The sequence below is a fragment of the Canis aureus genome, chromosome 1 (genome assembly GCF_053574225.1).
Source record: "Canis aureus isolate CA01 chromosome 1, VMU_Caureus_v.1.0, whole genome shotgun sequence".
Taxonomy (NCBI): Eukaryota; Metazoa; Chordata; class Mammalia; order Carnivora; family Canidae; genus Canis; species Canis aureus.
In genome coordinates, this window is record NC_135611.1 from 115131652 (window position 1) to 115156276 (window position 24625).

General features: G+C 51.2%; 1 protein-coding gene across 1 annotated transcript in view; it reads right to left on the reverse strand.

The window, feature by feature from the left end:
• The window catches only part of RYR1 (ryanodine receptor 1), a 117428-nt gene that overhangs the window by 7970 nt on the left and 84833 nt on the right, over positions 1 to 24625 (reverse strand). The window contains exons 87-95 of the mRNA XM_077852935.1: positions 24256 to 24337; positions 22848 to 23035; positions 8852 to 9193; positions 5711 to 6517; positions 4968 to 5038; positions 4247 to 4400; positions 3181 to 3267; positions 1893 to 2144; positions 796 to 926 (exon numbers count right to left, since the gene is read on the reverse strand). Coding sequence (XP_077709061.1) covers positions 796 to 926; positions 1893 to 2144; positions 3181 to 3267; positions 4247 to 4400; positions 4968 to 5038; positions 5711 to 6517; positions 8852 to 9193; positions 22848 to 23035; positions 24256 to 24337 — 2114 coding nt within the window. The remainder of the gene's footprint in view (positions 1 to 795; positions 927 to 1892; positions 2145 to 3180; positions 3268 to 4246; positions 4401 to 4967; positions 5039 to 5710; positions 6518 to 8851; positions 9194 to 22847; positions 23036 to 24255; positions 24338 to 24625) is intronic.

Sequence of the window (24625 nt, forward strand, 5' to 3'; positions counted from 1 at the left end):
TTGCTCTCACACACCCTCGTTCCCTCTCGGGGGTCAATTTATTTTATTTATTTATTTTTTAATTTTTATTTATTATTTATGATTGTCACAGAGAGAGAGAGAGAGGCAGAGACATAGGCAGAGGGAGAAGCAGGCTCCATGCACCGGGAGCCCGACGTGGGATTCGATCCCGGGTCTCCAGGATCACGCCCTGGGCCAAAGGCAGGCGCCAAACCGCTGTGCCACCCAGGGATCCTCTGGGGTCAATTTAAAAACCCAATGATTTCCTATTGCTTACTCATGGCAGCTGGGTAGGAATCACACGTAGGGATGGGGTTTATTATTATTTTTTAAAGATTTTATCCATTTATCAATGAGAGACAGAGAGAGAGAGAGAGAGGCAGAGACACAGGCAGAGGGAGAAGCAGGCTCCATGCAGGGAGCCTGATGTGGGACTCGATCCTAGGACTCCAGGATCACACTCCCGACCAAAGGCAGGCGCTAAACCACTGAGCCACCCAGGGATCCCCAGGGGTGGAGTTTAAATGCAGGTTCCTGGGCCCCACCCCAGACTCACTGAACCAGAATCTCCAGGGTCTGGGCCCCAGGGATCCCCGTGTGTCACCAGCACCCCCACAGGTACTTTAACACACTAGAAGTTTGTCTGCATTATGGAGAGGAAGACTGAGGCTTGGGGACATTGAGTCAGGGCCTCCAGTGATAGGGAACCTCAGTCTTCTGACGCCTAGGCCTGGCCTGGAGTAGAACCCCAGTTCTGTGCCCCCACCCGCCCCGAGGTGGGGGGCCAGTCCTTACGGTGTGTTGAGCACCAGTCGGTCCCATTGCCCCTTCACGTCATCATCCTCAGGCTGTTCCGTGATGTAGAGGCCGTCAAACTCCAGCTTTCGGGCCAGCTCCTTTTCCCGTTTAAAGATCACCAGGGGCACCTGGATTGTGCAGGGAGGTACAGAGGTGGGCGTCAGGCACCTGAGGAGACCAAAGCCTCAGCGGGAACCATGAGATCTTGCCAGAGCCAGTGTGAGACCCCAGGTCAGAGGAGCTTCCCCAAAGTAATCAGGGTGGCAATGGGGAAAGGTAGGCCGATGGATCAGGGCTGGGGTGGGAGAAAGTCAGGAGAGCCCAGAAGTGGTGTCTGATGCACTCTGGGGCTTCCCAAGGGAGGGGGATGAATAAAACAGAGCCAGGTAAAAGGATCTGAAAGTAAGGCAAAGCATTCCGGGCAGAGGGAACAGCAGATGCAAAAGTCCTAAGTCAAAAGAACTCTATTCATCCCATAGCAAAGTATCAAGATTTGCTGAAATTTAGGAACACCTCGGTGGCTCAGACAGTTAAGTGTCTGCTTTTGGCTCAGGTCCTGACCTCAGGGTTCTGGGATTGAGCCCCATATCGGGATCCCTGCTCAGTGGGGAGCCTGCTTCTCCCTCTCCCTCTGCTCCTCCCCCTGCTTGTGGTGTCTCTCTATTAAATGAGTAAAATCTTTAAAAAAAAGATTTGCTGAAATAGACCCCATGGACCCCAAACTGAAGCTCTCGGGGGCATCACAAACCTCAGGCATCGTTGTGTCAGAATCCACTTCCCCCCTGTTAGCACCCATGTTATGTCTGAGACCCCACAGACACCCACGGGCCTCCATTCACCAACTGATCAGCATACAGAAAGTAATATTTGCAATGACAGATTTGGCCTCTTGATCCACAAATTACCATAGTCACAAGACCTGGCTCCTCCACTGTGACCCCCATTCGTTCCCAGTTTGAACGCTGTCCTTGCTGAAGACCCCAGTCCTGTACCCAGATCCCTGGCCCTGACTCTGGCTCCAGGTCCCCTGTCCCAACCACCAGAGGAGACCCCACCCACCCAGCCCCTGCCCCAGAACCATGGTCATGACCCACCTTGAGGCAGTTGTAGCCGATGATGCAAAGAAAGGCCACCAGGGTATGGAGGAGACTCAAGCAACGCAGGGCGGGCTCCATGTAGCCCGTGCTCTCCTCCAGGAAGTAGTAGACCATGTTCTCATCCTCGTCGCCCTCTGCTTCCTCGCCGGCCCCCGAGCCCCAGCCTGAGCCGCCACCAGACCCTGCACCTGACAGGTCCCCAGCTGCTGAGCCCTCCATGTCGTCCTCCCCTGGTGGAGAGTCTGAGACCTGCAGGGGGGCAGAGGTGGGTCAGGATGGGGACCCTGGCGTCCTGGCCCCTGGTCTGTCTCACCCGGAACCCACGATCAAAATTAATAGCCTCCACACCTGAGGTTGGTCTGGGGGCCCCTGTCAGATACAATCTCAATGAGACTGTCAATCAAGATGAAGGGTGGGCCTGGAACCCTAGCTAGCCAATCAGGCTCTGACCTGGGAATTTGACTATTGAACTGATGGGATTACTAAGTTCCAGCTGATTCAACTGGACACTGGAGCCTTAAAGAGACTGACCACCACTATTAACGTGAATCCTAAAATTCATCACAGCTAACACTTCCACAGCACTTTCCATATGCCAAGTACTGTCCTAAGTGCTTTACACATGCTGCTCCTCTTTTAATTCCTACAGCTCTCCGGGGTAGACACTGTCATTGTCCCATTTTGCAGATGAGGAAATTGAGGCATGGTGAGGTTAAGTCCCTTGCCTAATATCATACAGCCAGTGGGTGTTAGAGCCAGGATTCGACCCCACAGAAGCCCCTGAACTGCTTCTCTGTCCTGGTATCTAGATCTCTGGCAAGACCGCACGGGGCACTGTGTCTTTCAGGAGGCTTGGTTCTTAGCCCTTTCCTTCCATTCCATGAGCTGCCCGTTTTCCTCCTCCCTACAAATGTTAGCTTATGCGAAAGCAAATATGCTTAATTGACTCAGTGTGTGTTGCGGGGGGGGGGGGTGCGGGGGGGGGCGAAGGCCTGCACCCAGGGACACAGGGCTGGCGAGTGGCAGAGCTGGGCATGGAAGCCTGAACTGGTTCCCTGCTGTAACTCCTGCACCCAGGCAGGCATCCGCCCCAGATGCACCCAGATACCCACACAGACTCCTTTGGGGGCCCCAAGATCCAGGTGTCCAGCCAGTATCCTCCCTAGGAACCCCTAATCCAACGCCCTGTCCAACTGTGAGGGCCCGGAGAACCTGGTAGGGGGTGAGCTGCCCCTCCCCCAGCCCGGATAAGCGCCGGATCCTCCTGGCCCCTGGTGACCAGCACCTTATAAAACAGCAGGATGAAGTTGATGGCAAATGCCAAGAAGAGGGCAAGGAATCGCAGGGTGTAGAAGTTCCGAGAGAGGTAGTTCTAAGATGAGGAGAGAAAGAGAAAGAACTCACAGTCCACCTTCTTCCCTGGGGAATTCACCCCATCGTCCACCCGACAGTCCACAATCTGGTCCCACAACCTCGTGGTTATTGAGTGCTTACTGTATACCAAGATCTACGAACTTGTGTGGCTCTCACCGCATCCCTATGAAGCGGGCACGGTCCATATGCTCATTTTACAGATGAGAACACCACGGCTCAGGGAGGTGAGAGGCCTTGCTCAAGGCCACACAGCCAAGAAGTGGGAGACCAGAGGTTTGAGGCCAGCCACTCAACCTCCAGAGTCCGCGCTCCCGACCACCCTGCTATGCTGCTTCCTGTGTGAGGCTGCCCCGTCCGCGGTACCCCAGGCAGAGGACACCTACTTCCATCTCTCGCTCCCTCTCTCTCTCTCCAGCGCTCTCCCTGCCCCTCGTTCTTCCCACGCGTCCTCGCTGGACCACCTTCCTCCCAACATGTTTCCTTCAGCCCCTCATGTCAGGCTGGGCCTGGACAGGAGGCAGGACAGGTGGAGCCCTGAACCCTAAACTCCCTCCCTTCTTCCTGGCTTGGATGAGGAGAGGAGTTCTCCCCTCAAGCTCGAACAGGAGGGGCTGGGACTGGTGTGGTGGCTCTGACCCAAAGGCTGAGAGAGCCAAGAGACAGGCCTCGGCTGGGTTTAGCACTGGAGAGTGGATGGGGGTGGGAAGCCTGGGCAGGTGGCCCCAAGTGAGCAAAGGTATGGAGGCTGGAATAAGGGTCTTGAGCAGGAGAGGCTGAGGAGCCAAGCGGGGGACCACCCAAAATGCTGCCCTGTGACCAGGTCCTGACTCCGTCTGGGGACATCTCTGCCCTCAGGCCTGAGAGATTAGCCTGGCATGGGTGAGCTCACACGGAGGGTGCAGAGAAGAGGTGGTGTGAGTGCCCCGAGGGGTCTCCCTGGGACAGGAAGTGTCAGCAAGCCCTTGCTTGGTCCTCACCAAGAACTTCACCCTCTGCACTTCCAGTTCTCCCCAGAATTCCAAGCCTGCGCCTCCAGCCTCCTCCTTCTTTGGAGGGGGTGGAGGAGGTGCTGTCTTCTTGGGGGGCTCTGGTGGGGGCTCGGGGACTTCTTCCTTCTCCCCATTCTCAGCACTGCAGGGCAAGACATGGAAAATGAGGAGGTGCCCGGGGCAATCCCTTCAATCACTCAGAGCTATATGCCGGGGGCCTACCCCATCCTTGGCCCAGGTCTAGATGGTGTCGGGAACATGGTGAGGAGTCACTGCCTTCATGGGGCTCAGTCCAATGGTCACCAGGCAGCACAGCCCAGAGAGGTCCGGGCTGGGATGGGGGAAGCTCAGGGGTGTGTGAGGGCCCAGAAACACCTCTTCGACTTGGTGGCTGGTGTGTGTGTGTGTGTGTGTGTGTGTGTGTGTGTGTGAAGGTAAGCTTCCTGGAGAAGGAGACAGTGAGCCAAAACAGGAAAGAGGAAGACTGAGATGAACATCGGAGAAAGCATTCCGGGCAGAGGAACAGCCCCCAGGAGGGCTTGGGGGTAAGAGAGGAGCCTTCATTTCTCCTCTCCCTTTGACAGAGCCCATCCTCTGGGCCCCGTCCCCGTCTGGGTGACGCTGAGGGCACAGGTGACCTCAAGAGGCTCCCAGTCCAGGAGGGAGGCAATGAGAGGGGCCGGGCCCCTTGGACTCCAAGGCTACTCACTCAGCTTTCTCGGGCTCGGGCTCCGGCTCGGGCTCCGGCTCCGGGGGCAGCTCCTCTTCCTCTCCATCCACCTGGCAGCAGGGCAAGCGTCAGGGGGGAGCCCCCACTCCCAGCGCCTCTCAGAGCTGATCTGCCTGTCTCTCTCTCGGGGTCCCTTCCTGGTCATTTCCCCCTGCGTTTTCCTCTCCTCCCATCAGAAGAGGGATTATAAGACTCGTTTCACAGAGGGGAAACTGAGGCTCGGAAAGGTGGAGCGCCTTGCCAAAGCCCTGTGCAGGGGCAGGCGGATTCCAATGCAGCTCTTGTTCCCCGGGGCTTCCCGTCGCCTTGACACCCCGGGGCACCCCCAGGGGCACGGAGGGCCGGAGGAGGTGGGCTACTGATTCCCCACAACATGTGCCTCTGTGAGGGGGGCTCCCCCAGCTCCCTGACTCCATCCCGGGCTGTTCTCCGTGCTGGCCCCGTTTCCCCGTCTAGTTTGGTTTCGGGGTCTCTCCTCTCTCTTTACCTCTCTCTCCCAGCAATACTCCCTGTTTCACCGCCGCTGGCGGGGCTCCATCTCGGGGTGCACTGCTCCGCGGCTCCCCACCGCCGGTCCCTGTCTGTGTCTCTGGGTTGTCTCTGCGGGCCTATGTCTCAGGCTCTCCGTCTGGGCCTCCCTCCCCGTCGGAGCTCCCGTCCTCCCTCCTACGCCCCCGGTCTCCGAGCCCCCGTCCCCCCGCCCCGCCCCGGGGGCCGCTCACCCCCAGCTTCCTCTTGATGATGGGGGAGCCCTCGGGCGTGGGCGGCTCCGCCGGCGTCGTGTCGCCCATGTCCCCGAGGCCGCCCGCCCCCTCGGGCCGGAACGGGCCGCCCTCGGCCACCGCCACCGCCCCGTCGGGGCCTCCGGGGCCGGCCTCGTGCGCCGCCGCCTCCTCGTCGCCCGCGCCCTCGGCCTCGCCGTCCGCGCCCTCGCCCGCGCCCTCGCCGTCCGCGTCGCCGCCGGGCCCCGCCGGCTGCTCGCCGTGCACCTCGTCGCCCGTGGGGTCGGGCATGCCGGCCAGGAGCTCGGTCACCGTCACCTTCTTGGCGCCCTCCACCAGGCCGCCGCCGAAGAGCGAGCCCCAGAGCAGGCGCAGCGCGCCCGCCGCCGCCCCCGCGCCCGCGCCCGCCGCGCGCGCCACCGCCGCCCAGAGCAGCGCCGCCACCGCCGCGGCCGCCTCGCGCGCCGTCAGCCGCCGCAGCCGCCGCACGCGCCGCCGCAGGCTCCGGTAGCTGAGGCCGCGCAGGGCCCGGGCCGCCGCGGCCGCCGCGCGCGCCGTCACGCCCGCCGCCGCCGGCCCCGCCGCGCCCTCGGGCCCCGCCGCGCCCTCCTCGGCGCCCTCGACGCCCGCCTCGGCCGCGCCGTCGTCGTCGTCCGCCTCGGGCTCGCCCTCGGGCTCGGAGATCTGCGCGGCGATCTGCATCTCGAAGATGGTGTCCTCGCAGAAGCTCACGAACAGCTCCATCTTCTCGGACTCGCCGCCCTCGTTCACCACGTCGAAGATGAACTGGCGCTTGGACTCCTTCACCTGCGCGCGGCGCGGCGGGGCACCGGGGTGAGCGCGGGCCGCGGGCCCCGCACCGAGCGAGCGTGCACAAGCATTCCTGGGCGCCGGGCTCTGATCCCCATTTCGCAGCTGGGGAAACGGGGGCCTTCGCAAGGCACGTCCCCGGGGGGCCGAGGCCCAGGGGTGGCAGACGGGGGGGCGGGGATTCGAATTCCCCGCAAGCTGGCTCCGGAATCGATGCTGTTCGCTCCTTCGAGAGATGGAGCGTGGAGGGCAAAGGCCCTGCAGCCAGCCAGCCCGTCTGGGTTCCAACCCCGATGCTGCCACGGAGTCGCTGGGTGACTCAGACGTAACCCTCGGGGCCTCCGTTTCCCCCTCCACAACTGGGGGATAATAGTGGGACCTCAGTTATAGGGTTGGTGTGCGGATTCAATGGGTTCATAGATGCCCAGGGATTAGAACAGCGCCCGGTGCCTAATAAATGCCACACAGTGCGCGCTGTTCCGTGGCTGCAGAGCGGGGGAGGTGCACTCCGCATGCGTGGACTTGACCAGAAGGAGAAAGTGGGAATGGGAGGGGGCAAGCAGGCAGCGGCGGGTGTCTGGAGGAAGGACACTAAGAAAGAGCGTGCATGTGGGGAGCACGTGAGAGGTGGGGACCGGGAGGAGGTGGGTGGAGCTCCCACGGCAGGAGCCAGAGGGTGAAGGGCGGGTGGTGAGCTGGGGCTTCCTGTAGATGAAGGGACGTGGGAGACATCCTGAGTGCCAGGATGGTGATGGTGGGGAGTATGCAATCGGGCCCCAGGGGGCACAGGGGAATGTGCAAAGTCTGGAGGGATCCTGGGAGTATGTGAGGGGGCTGACGTGCAAGAGCCTTGTGAGAGGGCACCAGGGACTAAGGGAGGAATTGGGTGGCAATAGAGAAGGATCTGGGAAATATGTGGCCGTGTGGGGCTTAAGTGTACACGGTGGACATGGGCACACAGGGCAGCTATGCAGGGGGCCTGGGGCCCAAACCAGAGAGTAGTGTTAGTGTGGGAGGGGCCTACGATTCCTAGCATCAGTGCATGTGAGGCAAGCATGAGTGTGCAAGGGGGACTCAGGAGCCAGTGCAGTAAGACCCAGAATATGAGGACAGGGTTCAGTGTGGTACATAAGCCCGAGTGTGCTTGAATCAGGTGTCACCGAGGAGACATGAGCAGCCCAGTTGTTGAAGAGGTGATGGGAGTGTAAGCCTCATGGGCTACAAGTGTGAGATGGGAAGCAGTGTGCAAGAGCATGTGGAGGAATGTGCAGGTGAGGAACAAATGGGAAGTGTGGGTGTAAGGGGCATGCAGTGTGTGTGAGCAGGAGGGCCACCAGGGCAACAGAGTCAGGGCTAGAGGCTGAGTGTGTGAGGGGCACCTGAGAGTCTCAGAGAATAGGGAATAGGAGCTATGAGCAAGCCAAGTGTGAGGTGGGCTGGGGGCCTGCCACCGCTACATGAGCATACTCTTGGGGCAAGCAAGTGTGTAAGAGGCATTCAGACATTAGTGGGCGGGCATGAGATGGGCTGAGTTAGCGCATATCAGGCTGAGGAGTAGGCCTGGCCGCCAACGACACTCAGGTGCTCTTGTGGGTGAGCAGGAGGGTGGTCCAAGTGTGCACAGGTGATCATGGGCATGCCAGAGAGGGCATGTGGGGGAGGAGTGAATCAGTGAGGGGTGGACAACCATGTGGTGTGCCAGGACTGTATCTTCAGGGTGAGTGTACAAGGGATGTACACCCACGAGTGAACCCCGAAGAAGTGGATGTCATGTGCCAGGACCTTAGAGAGCATTTGCAGGCCCATGTGCTGACTGGTGAGGGGCAGGCCAGCATAGCAAGGCACCCCGGAGCCCCCAAGGTGAGTGTACAGAAGAGAGGGCATGGGTAGGCCACAGCCAAGAGAGGGCACACCGGGAGCTGCTGGGCGGATGAGCAAGGGGTGTATAACCAAGTATAACCAATGTGTTCCAGTATGTGACGGTGTGGGTGTGGTTGCAACAGAACTGTAAGGACACGCTAGAGCTCCCAGAGTGGGTGTGCAAGTGGCAGGCATGGTGTTCAAGCAGCCAGTGAGGGCACAGCGATGCTGCTGCATGAGCGAAGGGTAAATCTGCAAGAGGTGGGGAGACCCGGGGACGTGCAAGGGCACAGTAGGGCCCATAACATGTGTGCAAGGGGCGGGCCTGGGCTTGCATGGGCGGAGCGAGGGCCCCCCCAGGGCCCGCACAGCGGGTGCACAAAGCGGGCACCCACGACGCGGGGCCCAGGCGTGCGAGGAGCGTGCGCCGAAGCGGGGGAGGCGAGCATGCACGTGCGCAGGCCCGCCCACCTGGGGCATCTCCCACTGGGTGCGGTTGGTCTCCGAGATCTCGAAGTAGATCCGCTCGATGCGGCGCGAGGCGCCCATGATCTCGATGCGGCCCAGGTAGGGCCGGAAGTACTCCAGGATGCTCTCGGCCAGCTCCAGGAAGTTGCGCAGGCGCGGGTCGTGCGGCACGTGCTCCGACAGGTTGGTCAGCAGCACCGCCACGTTGAAGCCGATGTCGCGGGCGGGCTCCTGGAAGCGGTTGGCGAACTCCTCGCAGTTGATCATCTCGTTCTCATCGGCCTCGGAGCAGGAAAGCAGGAACTGGATCTCTGGGCCTGTGAACTGCTTCTGGCTGTCCATAGCCTGGGGCGGGCGGGGTGAGCGGGAGAGGTCACGGGGGTTCTTCTCGAAACAGTTGTGGACTTTTTTTTTTTTTTAAGATTTTATTTATTTACTCATAGAGACACAGAGAGAGAATGAGAGGCAGAGACACAAGCAGAGGGAGAAGCAGGCTCCATGCACCAGGAGCCCGATGTGGGACTCGATCCAGGGTCTCCAGGATCACGCCCTGGGCTGCAGGCGGCGCTAAACCGCTGCGCCACCGGGGCTGCCCCAGTTGTGGACTTTTCATAACGACAGAAAATTCCAGAATCATAAGCAGCACCCAAGGCCGACACCCGGAAGGTTGGCACAGATGGGGCTGTCCCACTAATTAAAATACCAGGAGGCTAAAATAAAATAAAATAGATACCAGGAGGCTGTATTTCCACAAAGCTGAGCCACCATCTCCTGTAAGACACATTCCTTTTTCAGAGATGGCAAGATGTGAACTGAGGAGACTCAGCACTTGTGTAGTAATTGGTAAAGAAATGCTGTCCCCGGGACGCCTGAGTGTGTGGTCTGAGAGATGACCTTAGTGATCACTTGAATATCCAAAGGGCAGCACAGAGCCCAGGAGTCAAGCTATAGGACTGTTCCTGGCAAGAGAGATTCAGTTTCCTGGGAGAGGTTTCATGTGAAGGATCCCCAAAAGGGGGGCTTCACAGTGGTTGGCTTTGGCTCAGGTCGCCATCCTGGGTCCTGGGATCGAGTCCCGCATCGGGCTCCCTGCATGGAGCCTGCTTCTCCCTCTGCCTATGTCTCTGCCTCTCTCTCTGTATGTCATAAATAATAAGTAAATAAATAAATAAATAAATAAATAAAAAAAATGTAAAATGAAATGCTGCCCCTAGGCTCTCCGTGTGCCATGCAGGCCTGCTGTCTACCCTCCCTGCTTGATGGCACCCATGGGCTGCCCCACAGGCTCTCTGGGACCCTGAGAGTGTAGGCAGGGTCTATCCAGTTGGGGTCAGGGAACAGGAAGAGAATGGAGCTGTGGCATCTCTCTCCTTCACTTCCTCCCTGAGGTGGTCCTGTGTCTCCCTCAAAGTCAGTCCTGCAGCCCTGCCCGCACAGCTGCTTCTATCTCCAAGTTAGGTAACTCCTCTCTTCTGCAGGCCAGGCCCTTGAGGCTAGGGCCCTGACTGATACACACGTCACTTCCCACCCCAAACCTTCCCCGAAGCCCTTTTGTGCTACCCCCACCCTCTTCCAGCAAGTACATAATTGACACTTGACACCAGGGAGAGCTCTGAATTTCAACTGGAAATAGCCATATGCTCATCACCCCAGATTTAAATGCTCATGCTGATACATTTTTTTAATGCTATATATTTAAGAGCTAAAACATTGCAGGTATGATTGGAGCCTTCTGTGTATTTTTGGTCCGTTCCCCTCCTGGCCACCCCCACCCTCTCCCAAAGTAACCACGATCCTGGAGTTGATAATATCCTTCCAAACCTGTGTCAGTACTTCTACTACCTATATCCTGGCATTTTTGTCACAAAAATACATAGTATCCTGTGCATTTTTTAAAAGAATTGCTATCATAATCATATAATTTGAAACTTGCTTTTTTCACTTGATTGTAGGTTTTCAATATCTATCCATGTTGATATATATATCAAATGAATTTATTTTAACTGCTGTATAGTATTTTTTATAGATCTAACACTATATATCTTTCTGATACTGGACATTTAGGTTGTTTCCAGTTTTTGGTTTTGTGGGGGGGTTTTTTGTTGTTGTTGTTGTTTTTTTTTTTTTACAGACAACACTTTCATTGAACAGTCTTGTATTGCTCTCCCATGTACTTTTTACAAGAAGTTCCCTTGAGCAGTTTTTCAAATGTTTTGACTGCACTCACAGTAAGAATGCATTTTATGGTGTGACTCAAAAGAAGGGGGCTCATGAGACAATTCTGACTTTCACTATGCAACACATTCTGCAGTGTTCTAGTCTATTTTATTTTTAAGGATGCTGGTCATGACTTAATTAATTTTGTGGCCCACAGATGAATGGCAGCATGCAGTTTGTGAAATGCTGCTCTGAGGTATGAACAGAAGCGAAATCTTCTGGCTCGAAAAAGTGCTTTGTAGCCAAGAACTTTGCAAAATGCTTTCTAAATGAGTAACATGCTTTGCAAATCATGAAGGGCTCTAGAAACCACAGAATGTGGAGACATAATCACACAGGAACTCTTCACCATCTACCCTCAGTGCACCGACCTGCCTCCTCCCCTTATGATGCAGTGTGACACTGCCCCTTCTTAAAAGACCCTCTCCCTAGGGGGAAGCCTGGGACTCCATCCCCTCCATTCAGTCTTGGACTCTGCTCTTGTGATTTGCGGCTCTCTTTTTGTCATCGTCCATATGCCCACTCCCCCTTGTTCTCTGCCTGCTATCAGTTCCCTATGCTGGAGTCCTCCTTTATTCCAGAATTTTAATGGTTGGGTGCACCAGGCCTGGAATCTGCACCCCTTTCTTGAGACATACACTCTCCATGGAGATATCATTGAGGCCAAAGGCTCTATGGACATTATCCCACACCAACGATTGTCCAGTTTACACCTCACCCTAACTTCTCCCCAAAATAAAGACACTTAACAGCTGAAGCCCCTACCCAACTTTTTTTTTTTTTTTTTTTTTTTTTTTTTTGTGGATCTATACCCCAAACTGGAAATGGTTCAAACTGAACTTTTGATTTCAAAACCTCTCCTCCCACTGTCTTACCCATCTCAGGAATAGCATTGCTACCCACCCAGCTGCTTAAGCTAAAACCTTTGAGTCATCCTTGATTCCTCTTTTTTAATCTCACCGCCCACACCTGATTCATCAGCAAATCTGTCAGCTCTGCTTTCACAGATCAAGAACCCACACACATCTGCCCCCTCTCTGGCCCCACCCTGATTTTGTCCCATGCTGTTTCCCACTGGACTTTCATAGCAACCTCTTCCCTGTTGTCCCTGGTCCCCCTTGGCCCCCCCCCCCAGTCTGTTCCCCCACACAGGGCCAGGGGGACCCTATAAACATCTAAGGACATAACCCCTCCCTGCTCAGAATCGTCCCTTGGCTCCATCTCATTCAGGTTAAAAATTTGAGTGTTCCCCACAGTCAACCTGGCACTGCATGCCTGCTGCCTCCCTCCCCTCTTGCACTTTACCTCTCCCATTGTCCCCATCAACAGCCCTCACCAGTCATGCTGGCCCTCTTGCCGTCCCTCTGGTTCCCACCTTTCAGCATTTAGACTTGCTGTCCCTTTGTCTGGGATGCCACACCCTCCCCCACCTCCACGTGGCACATTTCAGCTCTCAGCTTCAATGTCCTTTTCTCAAAGGCCTTCACCAACCACCCAGTTTACTGGGCTTATTCTACCCATGCTCTCTCGCATGCCACCCTGCTTATTTCCTTCAGACTGCAAATTCCTTTCAGAACTGAAATTATTTTGTTCAGTTCTTTTATTTTTTAAAGAGCGGGAGGGGGAGGAGCAGAGAGAGAATCTTAAGCAGGTTCTATGCCCAGAGCTGCGGGGCTGGACCTCACAACCCTGATCATGGGCCAAGCTGAAATCAAGAGTTGGATGCTTAACCCACTGAGCGGAGCCAGGAGGCCCTCTTTAGTTATTTTCACCCCCCACTGGGCTGTCTGCTCTGATGGTGGGGACTCTGTTTTACTTGCTGTTACACATGGTAGATGCTCAGGACACATTTATCAAGTGAATTAAGCATCTTGAAATCAGAGAAGAGTCTGTCCCTTTATTATAATTTTTGAAAATTAAAAAGTCCTTTTAAAAATCCTGAACTTGAGGCACTTGGGTGGCTCAGTGGTGGAGCATCTGCCTTCAGCTCAGGGCCTGATCCCAGGTCTGGAGATTGAGTCCTGCATCGGGCTCCCTGTGGGGAACCTTCTTCTCCCTCTCCCTATGTCTCTGTCTCTCTGTGTCTCTCATGAATAAATAAATAAAATCTTTAAAAAAATTTAAATCCTGAATTTGCCTTTTAAACCATAAAGATGGGTTGCTTGGGTGGCTCAGCAGTTGAGTGTCTGCCTTTGGCTCAGGGAGTGATCCTCGAGTCCCAGGATCGAGTCCCAGGATCGAGTCCCACATTGGACTCTCTTCATGGAGCCTGCTTCTCCCTCTTCCTGTGTCTCTGCCTCTCTCTCTCTCTCTCTCTCTCTCTCTCTCTGTGTCTCTCATGAATAAATAAATTAAGTCTTTTTAAAAAATTAATAAACCATAAAGAAACCAAAAAGCATGTTGTGAAACACATATTTGTAAAGCATTTGGGAATCCTATGAAGCTTTGTGTTTACAAAACCATGCAATGCTTGGTAAATGGTCAAACACTTAGAAATGAGAATTTTTTTTTAAAAAGAGAGAGGGAGGGATAGCCTGGGTGGCTCAGCGGTGTAGCGCCGCCTTTGGTCCAGGGCGTGATCCTGGAGACCCAGGATCGAGTCCCATGTTGGGCTCCCTGCTTGGAGCCTGCTTCTCCCTCTGCCTGTGTCTCTGCCTCTTCTCTCTCTCTCCATTTCTCATGAATAAATAAAGTCTTATAAAAAGATTTAAAAATAAAAATAAAAAAGAGAGAGGGAGAGAATATTGTCATTTTGTGATCTCTAGTACACTAATGTGTCTGGGTATTGAACATGGGTAGCTGCTGACCAAACCAAAGGCGAAATAACAGGAAAAGATTTGCCTCCTGTTGAATGTATGCATCTCCACAGAGGATGTGCCGACAAAACAAACCAACCTGCATCTGATGGGCTTCTAAGTCTCAGTTTACAGGAAACAGAGGGGAAGAAGGAGCACGTTAAGTGACACTACAAGTTTATCTAGGCCAGATAGAAACTGTGGGAAACTCTACAAACAGGACAGGCACTTTCCAATGAGAGCCAAGGGCCACTTGCAGCTGCTAAGTCCTTGAATGGAGGCTGGAGCAAATTGAGATTTGCATCCTGGATTTCAAAGACTTAGCATGAAAAAAAGAATGTAAGATGTTGAATAGGTTTTTTAATTAATTTATTTTTTAAAAAAGATTTTATTTATTCATGAGAGACACACACAGAGAGGCAGAGACACAGGCAGAGGGAGAATCAGGCTCCTGCAGGGAGCCCGATGTGGGACTCAATCCCAGGACCCCGGGATCATGACCTGAGCCGAAGACAGATGCTCAACTACTGAGCCACCCAGGTGCCCCTGCATTTCTAGTTTTTTAAAAGTAAACTCTATCCCCAAGGTGGGGCTGAAACTCAGAATCCTGAGATCAAGGGCTGTAGGTTCTACCAACTGAGCCCTCCAGGCACCCTGCTCACATTGTATTTCTATCAGAGAGTGCTTCTCTATAGGAGCCAAAAACCTGGGTCTCCAGCAGATCAACTACAAAGTAAAGGAAAAGTGCTAGAGGGGAAGCAGTTGATACAAGGAGGTTTGAAGAGATATCAGCCAATTGCAATGGGTGGACCCTGTTTGGATCTTGGTTCGGAAAACATTTTTTATTTTTTAAGATTTATTTATTTTTAAAAAGATATTTATTCATTTATTTACTTGAGAGAGAGTGAGAGCCAGAGGAGGAGCAGAGAGAGAGGAACAAGCATATTCCATGGAGTATGGAGTGTGGAGACTCACATTGGGCTCCATCCCAGGACCCTGAGATCATGACCTGAGTCGAAATCAAGAGTTGACTGCTTAACAGACTGAGCCACCCAGGTGCCCCTATTTACTGGAGAGTAGGGTCGGGGGGAACAGGGAGGAAGAGGGAGAGGGAGAGAGAAACTTAAGCAGGCTCCATTCCCATGGCAGAGTCTGGCTCAGGGCTCGATCTCACTACCCTGAGACCATGACCTGAGCTGAAACCAAGAGTAGACTCTCAACCAATTGAGCCACCCAGATGCCCTGAGAAAATATTTTTTAAATTATAAGCGAAATATCTGAGATTTGTAAATGTGAACATTGACTAAATATTTGGTGATTTAAAGAACTTGTGGATACTTTCAGTTTTGTTTTTATTCCCTTTTTGGTTAGGAGTGATAATGACATTGTGATTTGTTATTACAAAAGGAAAAGTAATTTTCCTTATAAAAGAAAAGCCTTTTGAAGATTATCTATTAGACAATTCCATTTATACAAAGTGTCCAGAATAGGCAAATCTATAGAGGCAGAAAGTAGATTAGCAGTTGCCAGGGCCCTGGATGGGGGAAATGGGAAGTGACTGCTGAAGGGCACAGGGTTTCTTTTTTGGGGTGATTAAAATGTTCTAAAATTAGATTGTAGTTATAGTTGCACAATTCTGTGGATATGCCTAAAAAACCCTGCCATTGAATTATACATTTTAGATGGATGACCTTTCAAGATACATACAAAAATATTTGCAGTCTGAAAAAAAGAGGGGAGATCCTCAGATCCTCTGACCAAGAATAAGTGAATAGCCTGAAATGTGTCTTCAGCCACCAAAGAGGGCTTCTAAACTGTAGTAGATATTTTAGGATCTGCAAAGCACTTTTTAATGAAGATATGCTTTGCAAAGTGTAAACTCTGTCTACCATGACGGACTTGGGGAAACCATAAAACAATGCTATATATATATATATATATATATATATATATATAGAGAGAGAGAGAGAGAGAGAGATATCCCTATATATGTGTATGGCATATGTATATATAGGTGATATATATATATATCATTGTTTAAAATATATATATAGCATTGTTTTTATGGTTTATATGCTATATATATATCACCCCCACCCAGGTGCCCCAAACAATGCTATATTTTCAAAATGCAGATCTATCTATGGACAGAAATGCTGAAATAAACATCTGGAGGGACATCTGGGTGGCTCAGTGGTTGAACATCCGCCTTCAGCTCAGATCATGATCCCAGGGTCCTGGGATCAAGTCTCACATCGGGCTCCCTGAGGGACCCTGCTTCTCCCTCTGCCTGTGTCTCTGCCTCTCTCTCATGAATAAATAACATCTTTTTTTTTAAAAGATGTTATTTATTTATTTATTTATTTAGGGGAGAGAGAGAGAGAGAGAGAGAGAGAGAGAGAGAGGCAGAGACACAGGAGGAGGGAGAAGCAGGCTCCATGCCGGGAGCCCAATGCGGGACTCAATCCCAGGACTCCAGGATCGTGCCCCGGGCCAAAGGCAGGCGCTAAACCACTGAGCCACCCAGGGATCCCCTAAATAACATATTTTTTAAAAAGAAAAGAAATAAACATCTGGATAGATGTACACCAAAGTGGATGACAGTGGCAGTCTTTGGAAAGGTGGGATGAGAACAGGATTGGGAGTGGGGGCCAAAAGTGACCTCAACCATAGTGATAAGTTCTGAGTTTCTTTACAAGAAGAATGTACTCTTGTATTACCTATTTCATTAAAAATAAATTAAATATTTTAAATGACTTTCTACATGAAAATCAAAGTATTCCACATAGTCAAAAATATATTATAACACCATAAACAAAGTCAAAAGACAAAAAATGAACTAGGAAACCTAGGTGCAACTCCTATCACTAACAAAGTTATAATCATCCGAATACATAAAGAGCTCTTAAAAGTCAAGAAGAAAAATACCAACAGCCCAATAGAAAAAGAAGCCAAGGACATGGTCAGTTCACTGAACAGGTAATATGAAAGAAATAACATAAAAGATGCTTCACTGCACCCATACCAGGAGGAATGTGAATTTAAGCTGCACAGCAATATTGTTTTTCACCTATCAGATTGGCAAAGGTCCAAATATTTGACAGTGCGGTCTGGTGGCGAGGCTGTGGGGAAACAGGTACTCTCACATGCTGCTAATGAGAGGGAAAAACAGAGGGCAGAATTTTTCCAAACGACAAATGCATTTGCTCTTTAACCCAGAAATCCCTCTTTTGGAAGTGTCTTCTTAGATAAAACTGCACATAAAGAATGATATATGTGTAAGGGTATTTGTTGTAGCCAGCATTGCTAGTGGTCCAAATGGAGCCTTCCTCAGCACACTTACTCCCACCTGCTGGAAATCTGCAGCACAAAGTTACAATATCTGTGCTAAAAACTGTACCTCTGTACAATGCACAACTTGCACAACTATCCATGAGTTGTAAAACCAAAAGACTAGGAATGAAGCAAGTGTCTGTCAGAAAGGAATCATCAAAGAAATCATAATATATACTGAAAATGGAAAGCTGGGCACCTGCACAAAAAGAATGAGGTCACTCCCTGATCTCCAGAATATATTATTTTTTAAAAGATTTTATTTATTTATTCATGAGAGACACAGAGAGACAGAGACATAGGCAGAAGGAGAAGCAGGCTCCCTATGATGAGCCCAATGTGGGACTCGATCCCAAGACCCCGGGATCATGACCTGAGCCAAAGGCAGATACTCAACCACTGAGCCACCCAGTTGTCCCTCTCCAGAATATATTAAGTGATATAGACCAGTGTATGTAGTTCACTGCCTGTTATGCAAGAGAGGAGGAAAATAAAATCTGGAGGAAAAAAAAAAAAACCCAAAACGATGCAAGGATACGAAGGAAATTAATGCTACTCACAGCAGTGGGGAGGGAGGGGGAGTAGGCTGAGAAAGCAGTGGGAGTGAGACTCTGCACTTCGTACCTTGTTACATTTTGCTTTTTAAATCATGTGGTTGTATTATTTATTACAAAATAAAACAGCACTTTTCAAGTTACAGATTGTAACTTTGTGAAACAGAGATATTGAGCTACAAACCGTTGTGCATGTGACATCAAATCTTGTTATGTGTGAAGCTCTGAACAGTCGGGAGGGATCTCTACCCATTTCATTTTTTCAATTCATCTTATAACTCAGCATTTACCAACCTCACCCTATCTCTCCACCCCCGAGCCCTTCACGCCACTCACTTTTCTATTCTCTGTTTCTACCAGTTCGACTTTTTTTTTTTTTTGAAGATTCCACATGTAAGTGATGGTGTGCGGTATTTGTCTTTCTGTTTCTGGCTTATTTCACTTAGCATAATGCCCTCCCGGTTCATCCGTGTTGTTGCAAGAGACAAGATTTCCGTCTTTTCAAAGGCAGAATGATATTCTATTATATATCACATTCATAGGTTATTTCCATACCCCGGCTACGGTCAATAATGCTGTAATGATATGGGAGCACAGACATCTCTTTGAGATAATGGTTTTGTTTCCTCTGGATATATACCTAGAAGTGGCACCACTGGATCCTATGTCAGTTCTATTTTTTTTTTTAAAGATTTTATTTATTTATTCATGATAGTCACAGAGAGAGAGAGAGGCAGAGAGACATAGGCAGAGGGAGAAGCAGGCTCCATGCACCGGAAGCCCGATGTGGGACTCGATCCCGGGTCTCCAGGATCACGCCCTGGGCCAAAGGCAGGCGCCAAACCGCTGCGCCACCCAGGGATCCCTGTCAGTTCTATTTTTAATTTCTTGAGGATCCTTCCATACTGTTCTCCTTAGTGGCTGCACCAATTTACATTCTCACCAGGGTGCACAAGGGTTCCTTTCTCTCTAGATCTTTGCCCACACTTGTTATCTCTTGTCTATCTCTGTGAGGACAGGTGTGCAGTAGTATCTCATTGTGGGTGTGATTTGCATCTCCCTGATGATGAATGATGTCGAGGCACCCTTTATTTATTTTTTTTTAAAAGATTTTATTTATTTATTTATTCATGAGAGATACACAGAGAGAGGCAGAGACACAGGCAGAGGGAGAAGCAGGCTCCCTGCAGGGAGCCTGATGTGGGACTCGATCCCAGGACTCCAGGATCACGATCTGAGCTGAAGGCATCCACTGAGCCACCCAGGTGCCCCTATTTATTTATTTTTTAAGAAGGCTCCATGCCCAGTGTGGAGCCCAATGTGGGGCTCGAACTCACAACCCTAAGATTGAGACCTGATCTGATATCAACAGTCAGACACTTAAACGACTGTGCCACCCGGGTGCCCCTCAAGCACCTCTTCATGTACCTGTTGGCCATTTGTACATCTCCTGAAAAATATCTATTCAGGTCTTCTGTTCATTTAAAAGTTAGATTATGGGCACGTGGGTGGCTCAATGGTTGAGTGTCTCCCTTTGGCTCAGGTTGTGATCCTGGGTCCTGGGATTGAGTCCCACATCAGCCTCCCCTTGGGGAGCCTGCTTCTCCCTCTGCCTATGTCTCTGTGTGTCTGTCATGAATAAATAAATAAAATCTTAAAAAAATAAAAGTTAGGTTATTGGGTTTTTGCTATTGTGTATTCCTTGCATGTTCTAGATATTAGCCCCTTATCATAGCTGTGGTTTGCAAATATTTTCTCCCATTCCATAAATTGCCTTTTAATTTTGTTGATAGTTTCCCTTTCTGGGAAGAATCATTGAAAAATTATGAATTATGTGTCTTTTAGTTCCTGTGTGTTGCTTTTCGGCTCCCCAGCTGACTGAGATTCTCTCCCTAAACCTGCCAATCTCGAGAGTAGGGCTGGGACTTTCAGCCAGGGTCTGGGACCCAGGTAATGTTCACCGACAATTTATTGGACTAGGTCAATGGTTGAATCTGGAGCCAGGCTGTCCAAGTTCTTTTTTTTTTTTTTTAAGAGTTTATTTATTCATTCATGAGAGAGAGAGAGAGAGAGAGGCAGAGACACAGGCAGAGGAGAAGCAGGCTCCATGTAGGGAGCCCGATGTAGGACTGATCCTGGGACTCCAGGATTACACCTTGGGCTGAAGGCAGGCACCAAACCCCTGAGCCACCCAGGGATCCCCTACTGTCCAAGTTCTAATCCCAGCTTTGTCACTTATTAGCTGTGTGACCCTGAGCATGTCACTTCACCTCCCCGTGCCTCAGTTTCCACTTCTATAAATGAGAATAAAAAATAGTTCTTACCACTTAGGGTTGCTGTTAAGGACTACATGACCTAATTTATTTGCACATGGGACCTGGCACAGAGTGAGAACATGATCAAGATCAGCTCTTCTTCTGGCAGGTGGGGGGCTCAGGAGCAGCAACAATGAAGAGACCAGGAGAGGCTGGCAGGGAAGGTGGGGGGGTCCCATGAGGGCATGACACAGACACCCAGGGAAGCAGACATTGCAGAGGGGAGGAAATGACAGACAGTGGCAAATGATATTAAGACAACAGAGGAGAGGGTTCAGGGGTGAAGAGGTCACTGACCTCCTTGGTCAGGGTAGTTTCAGGAGAGTGACAGAGACTCCAAACCAGCAAGCTCTGAGTCAGGGACGGGGTGGGAGGTGAGAAAGGAGTGAGCAGAGGTACTCAGCCCTCAGAAGGCATGGCTGAGAAGAGGGAGAGACACAGGGAGGCTCTTGGGACACCTGGAAGGTTGGGGACACCTTATTTTTAACTCAGGAGACCCTGAACTTATTTAAATGACTTCTTAAATGGGCAGCAGCAGTTGCAACTCCTAGATTAAAATAAGAAGGCTTAAAAAAATAAGAAGGCATGAGTCTATATTCATACATAAAAATAAATGGATGGACAAATATAGCAAAATGGTACCTAATAAAGGTAAAGGGTATGGTGAAGTTGGGAAACCACCACCTGTTGGGGCACCTGGGTGGCTCAGTCAGTTAAGCATTGCACTCTTGTTTTTGGCTCAGGTCATGATCTCAGGGTCATGGGATGGAGCCCCATGTTGGGCTCTGTGCTGGGCATGGAGTCTGTTTAGGATTCTCTCTCTCCCCCCTACCCTTCTCCCCTCCTTTTCTCTCTAAAAAAGAAAAAAAAGTTTAAAAAATTAGAAAAGAGGGATGCCTGGGTGGCTCAGTGGTTGAGCATCTGCTTTTGGCTCAGGGCATGATCCTGGAGTCCCAGGATCAAGTTCCATGTCAGGCTCCCTGCATGGAGCCTGCTTCTCCCTCTGCCTCTCTCTCTCTGTCTCTCATGAATAAATAAATAAAATCCCTAAAAAATGTTAAAAAGAGGGGTACCTGGGTGGCTCAGTCAGTTGAGAATCTGCCTTCAGCTCGGGTCATGATGCCAGGGTCCTGGGATTGAGCCCCATGCCAGGCTCCCTGCTCAGCAGGGAGTCTAGTTCTCCCTCTGCGCCCCCCCCCCCCGGCTCCTGTACTCTCTCTCTGTCTCTCTCAAATAAATAAATAAATAAATAAATAAATAAATAAATAAAATCTTTTAAAAAATTAGAAAAGAATAAAAAAGGAAAAAAATAAGAATCCCACCATCTGTCAACTACCACAGTGTTCATTGTTTCAGGAAGAATCACCAATGGACGCCACCCAGGTACCAGGGACATGGCAATGCCCGAGAGGGGGAGCAGGATATTTACATTGTCTCGAAGCACATCCTACAGGATATTAAAGGGAATGATGGCACCTCTGCAGCGGAGACCCTGCAAAACACCAGCTGAACCAAGCGAGCCAAGCTAAAGCCAACAGCGATGGAAGACCCAACACGGCATGCCACCTGATAGGACGCACTGAGGACACATCACTTCCGTGATACTCCTGCCAAAGACGTACAACCTGAATGGAGCCATGGGGAAAACTCAGGCAAACCCACAGTCTGAAACCGCCTCGAGAAAACTGGTCTCTATTCTTCAAAAATGTCAAAGTCATGAAAGAGGAGGACAGATCGAGGAAAGGCTCGGGATTGAAGGAGGCTAAAGAGACATGGTGTCTAAAGGTGGTCCCTGACCCTGTATCGGGTCCCTTAGCAGAGAAAACAATGTCTTCACTGAGTGGAAACTCAATTAAGATCTGGAGAGAGCAGAGTCATACTGATGCTAAGCTCTTGACTTACATAGTTGTTCTGAGGTTACGGGAGGGAATGAACTTGTTCTCGGGAGAAACACACTGAAGAGGAAAGGGAGAATCATGGTAGAGCAAATGTGGGAAAAAGTGCACATCTGGGCCATCTGGGTGAAAAGGTGATCAGAGAGTCTATGTATTGCTCTCGCAGCTTCTATATAGGCCATGAGTTATTTTAAAAAAGAAAAACCAGTTAACAAAATGGTAAGGGGGGCGATCCGGCAGGAATGATAGTAGGGAGCATGTCTTGAGTGCTCCTGTGTCCCAGGCACTGTCCACACACTGTCCGCCTCACAGCAGTCCTGGGAGACAGTTAATGTTACTATCCTAGTCCCACTTCTTAGAGGGGTAAACTGAGGCACAGAGCAGATGAGTGACTCACCCTGGGTGCTGTAGGGACTGAGGGCAGAGCTGGGCTGGGAGGATTGACAGAGGCAGATGAGGGGGCTCCTGCATAAAGCCGGTTCCTGCACTTCCCTCCTAAAAGCCTCATTATTTGACCTATAGTGGTCATCAGTAGCTGCCTCCCCCGTTAGACTATAAGCCCCATGAAGTCAGGGCTGTGTCTGTCTCGGTCATTGCCATGTCCCTGGTACCAGCAGAGGGCTCAGCAGAGAGGAGAAATCCAGCAAATGTTTATCAGCTGAATAACTGTTATCTGTAACGATGATAATACTATGACTATGAATAATGATAATAGAAATAAAGGTTCTCACCTGTGTTAATGCATTTCACCTTCAAGACAACCCCAAAGATGGTGTTATCCCCATTTTACGTGTAAAGAAGCTGAGACTCACAGAGAAGTCTTGCCCAAGGCAGGCAGCCAGGCAGGGCAGGACTGCCGCCTGCACCCCACCTTGCCTTCCGGCACTCACCTTCTGGAAGTCCTTCTTGGAGATGAGGCCACGGGGATCAGTGACGTAGTCCTGGAAGGCCTCAGAGCCCACGATGTCCTTGAGTTTTAGGAACATGTCGAAGAACTTGAGGATCATCTCCACGTTGGACGAGGATTCCACGAGCATGTCCACCATCTGCCGGGCAATCATGCCATTCACCACGTTCCCTGTGGGCAGGGGCCTGGTCAGTGTGGCCTGGCAAAGCCTCCTTTCTGGAGCCCCACCTCGTTTGCCTCCTTCTCCGGCTCGGGAGCCCCCAGGATCCACTGTGCTGGTGGAAGCTTCCCTGGCCAGCTCCCACGCCTCCCCTCCAAGGACACGGCTCGTTTCCTGACCTGCATCAGCATCAGGTGTGAACCTGGCTGGTCCACCTGGTCCACCTCCCTGAGAGCTGGGGGGGGGGGGCATCAATAAAGATAACACTGCCAGAAGCTACCAGCAGGTCCCAGAGGCTGTGCCCAGGGCTGTGCCCTCACTCTAGCAGGGGAGGGGTGTTACTGTCCGTGTGTGCAGATGAAGAGGCTGTGACTCAGAGAAGGTCACACGCTCAGGGTTACTGAGCCAGCAAGAGGGTGAGGAGGTTGAAGCCAGAGATGCATGACCTCAGATCTCACACACCCAAGCCTTCCGCTAGTCCTCTGAAGCCAAGCAGGTCCAGAGGTGAGCCAGGTAGGGCCAAAGTAAAGACAGCAGGGAGAAGTGGAGACTGTGGTAAAGTGGGATCCCACCCCAGTCTACAGCAAACTGGCTCCAGCTTCTTTTTGTACCCTTCAATTTTATATATTTATATAGATTTTATTTTATTTTTTAAAATATTTCTTTATATATTTTGGGGGAGAGGGGCAGTGGGAGAAGGGAAGAGAGAGAGAGAGAGACTCTCCAGGACTCTCCCCGCTGAGCGTGGAGCCCCACACTGGGTTCTGTCCTACAACCCTGAGATCATGACCTGAGCTGAAATCAAGAGCTGGATGCTTAACCGACTGACCCACTCAGGTGCCCCAAATTGTCTTATTAATTGGCAATAACTTATGGCTGTTTTAAATCACTTAAATCACTAAGCTTTGAGGACACTCATTAGGCAGCAAAAACTGACCCACTGAACAAATAAATACATCAATAACTATTAGGTATATAAACCTTAAAAAGCATCGGGGCCACCCACCTTATTAGGATTTCTCTTGGGATTCAATAAACTAAGGTACATACAGGCAGGGCCTGGCATATAGTAAGTGCTCAATACATTTTTGCTGAGCTTGTTACTGTGACCCCTTCACCAACCCGTTTGACTCTGACACAATGTCAGATGAAGTTGAAGGTTAGGGTCTTCTGGGTCTGAGGGCCATTCCCTGCTTGTCTTTACCCTGCCTCCCACCTGCTGGGTGTTTACCTTCTAGTAGTGACAGCAGCATCACCACCATGTCCTTCTGTAGATCCAGCAGCTCCTTCAGCAGCTCGATCTGGCTGGAGTCCTAGAGACCCCACACCCCGGTTATGTGATGACTGGTCTCTGTAGAGATGCCTCCCCCACCTCCAGCTGTTTCCACCCCTCCCGACCCACCCTGCAGGACCTGAGACCCCTTCTTACTCTCCTCTTACCTCCGAGGGGACCCGAGTCCAGACATGTTCCTCGGAAGCAGGGGAAGGGGCAGAGAGACAAGATTGTGGGGGTGGGGTTGGCACTTTGGGGAAGCGGGCTCAACAAGTGATATGTGGGAGCAAGAGCTGGCAGACGAGGGGGCTGGGAAAGCAGAAGCGTG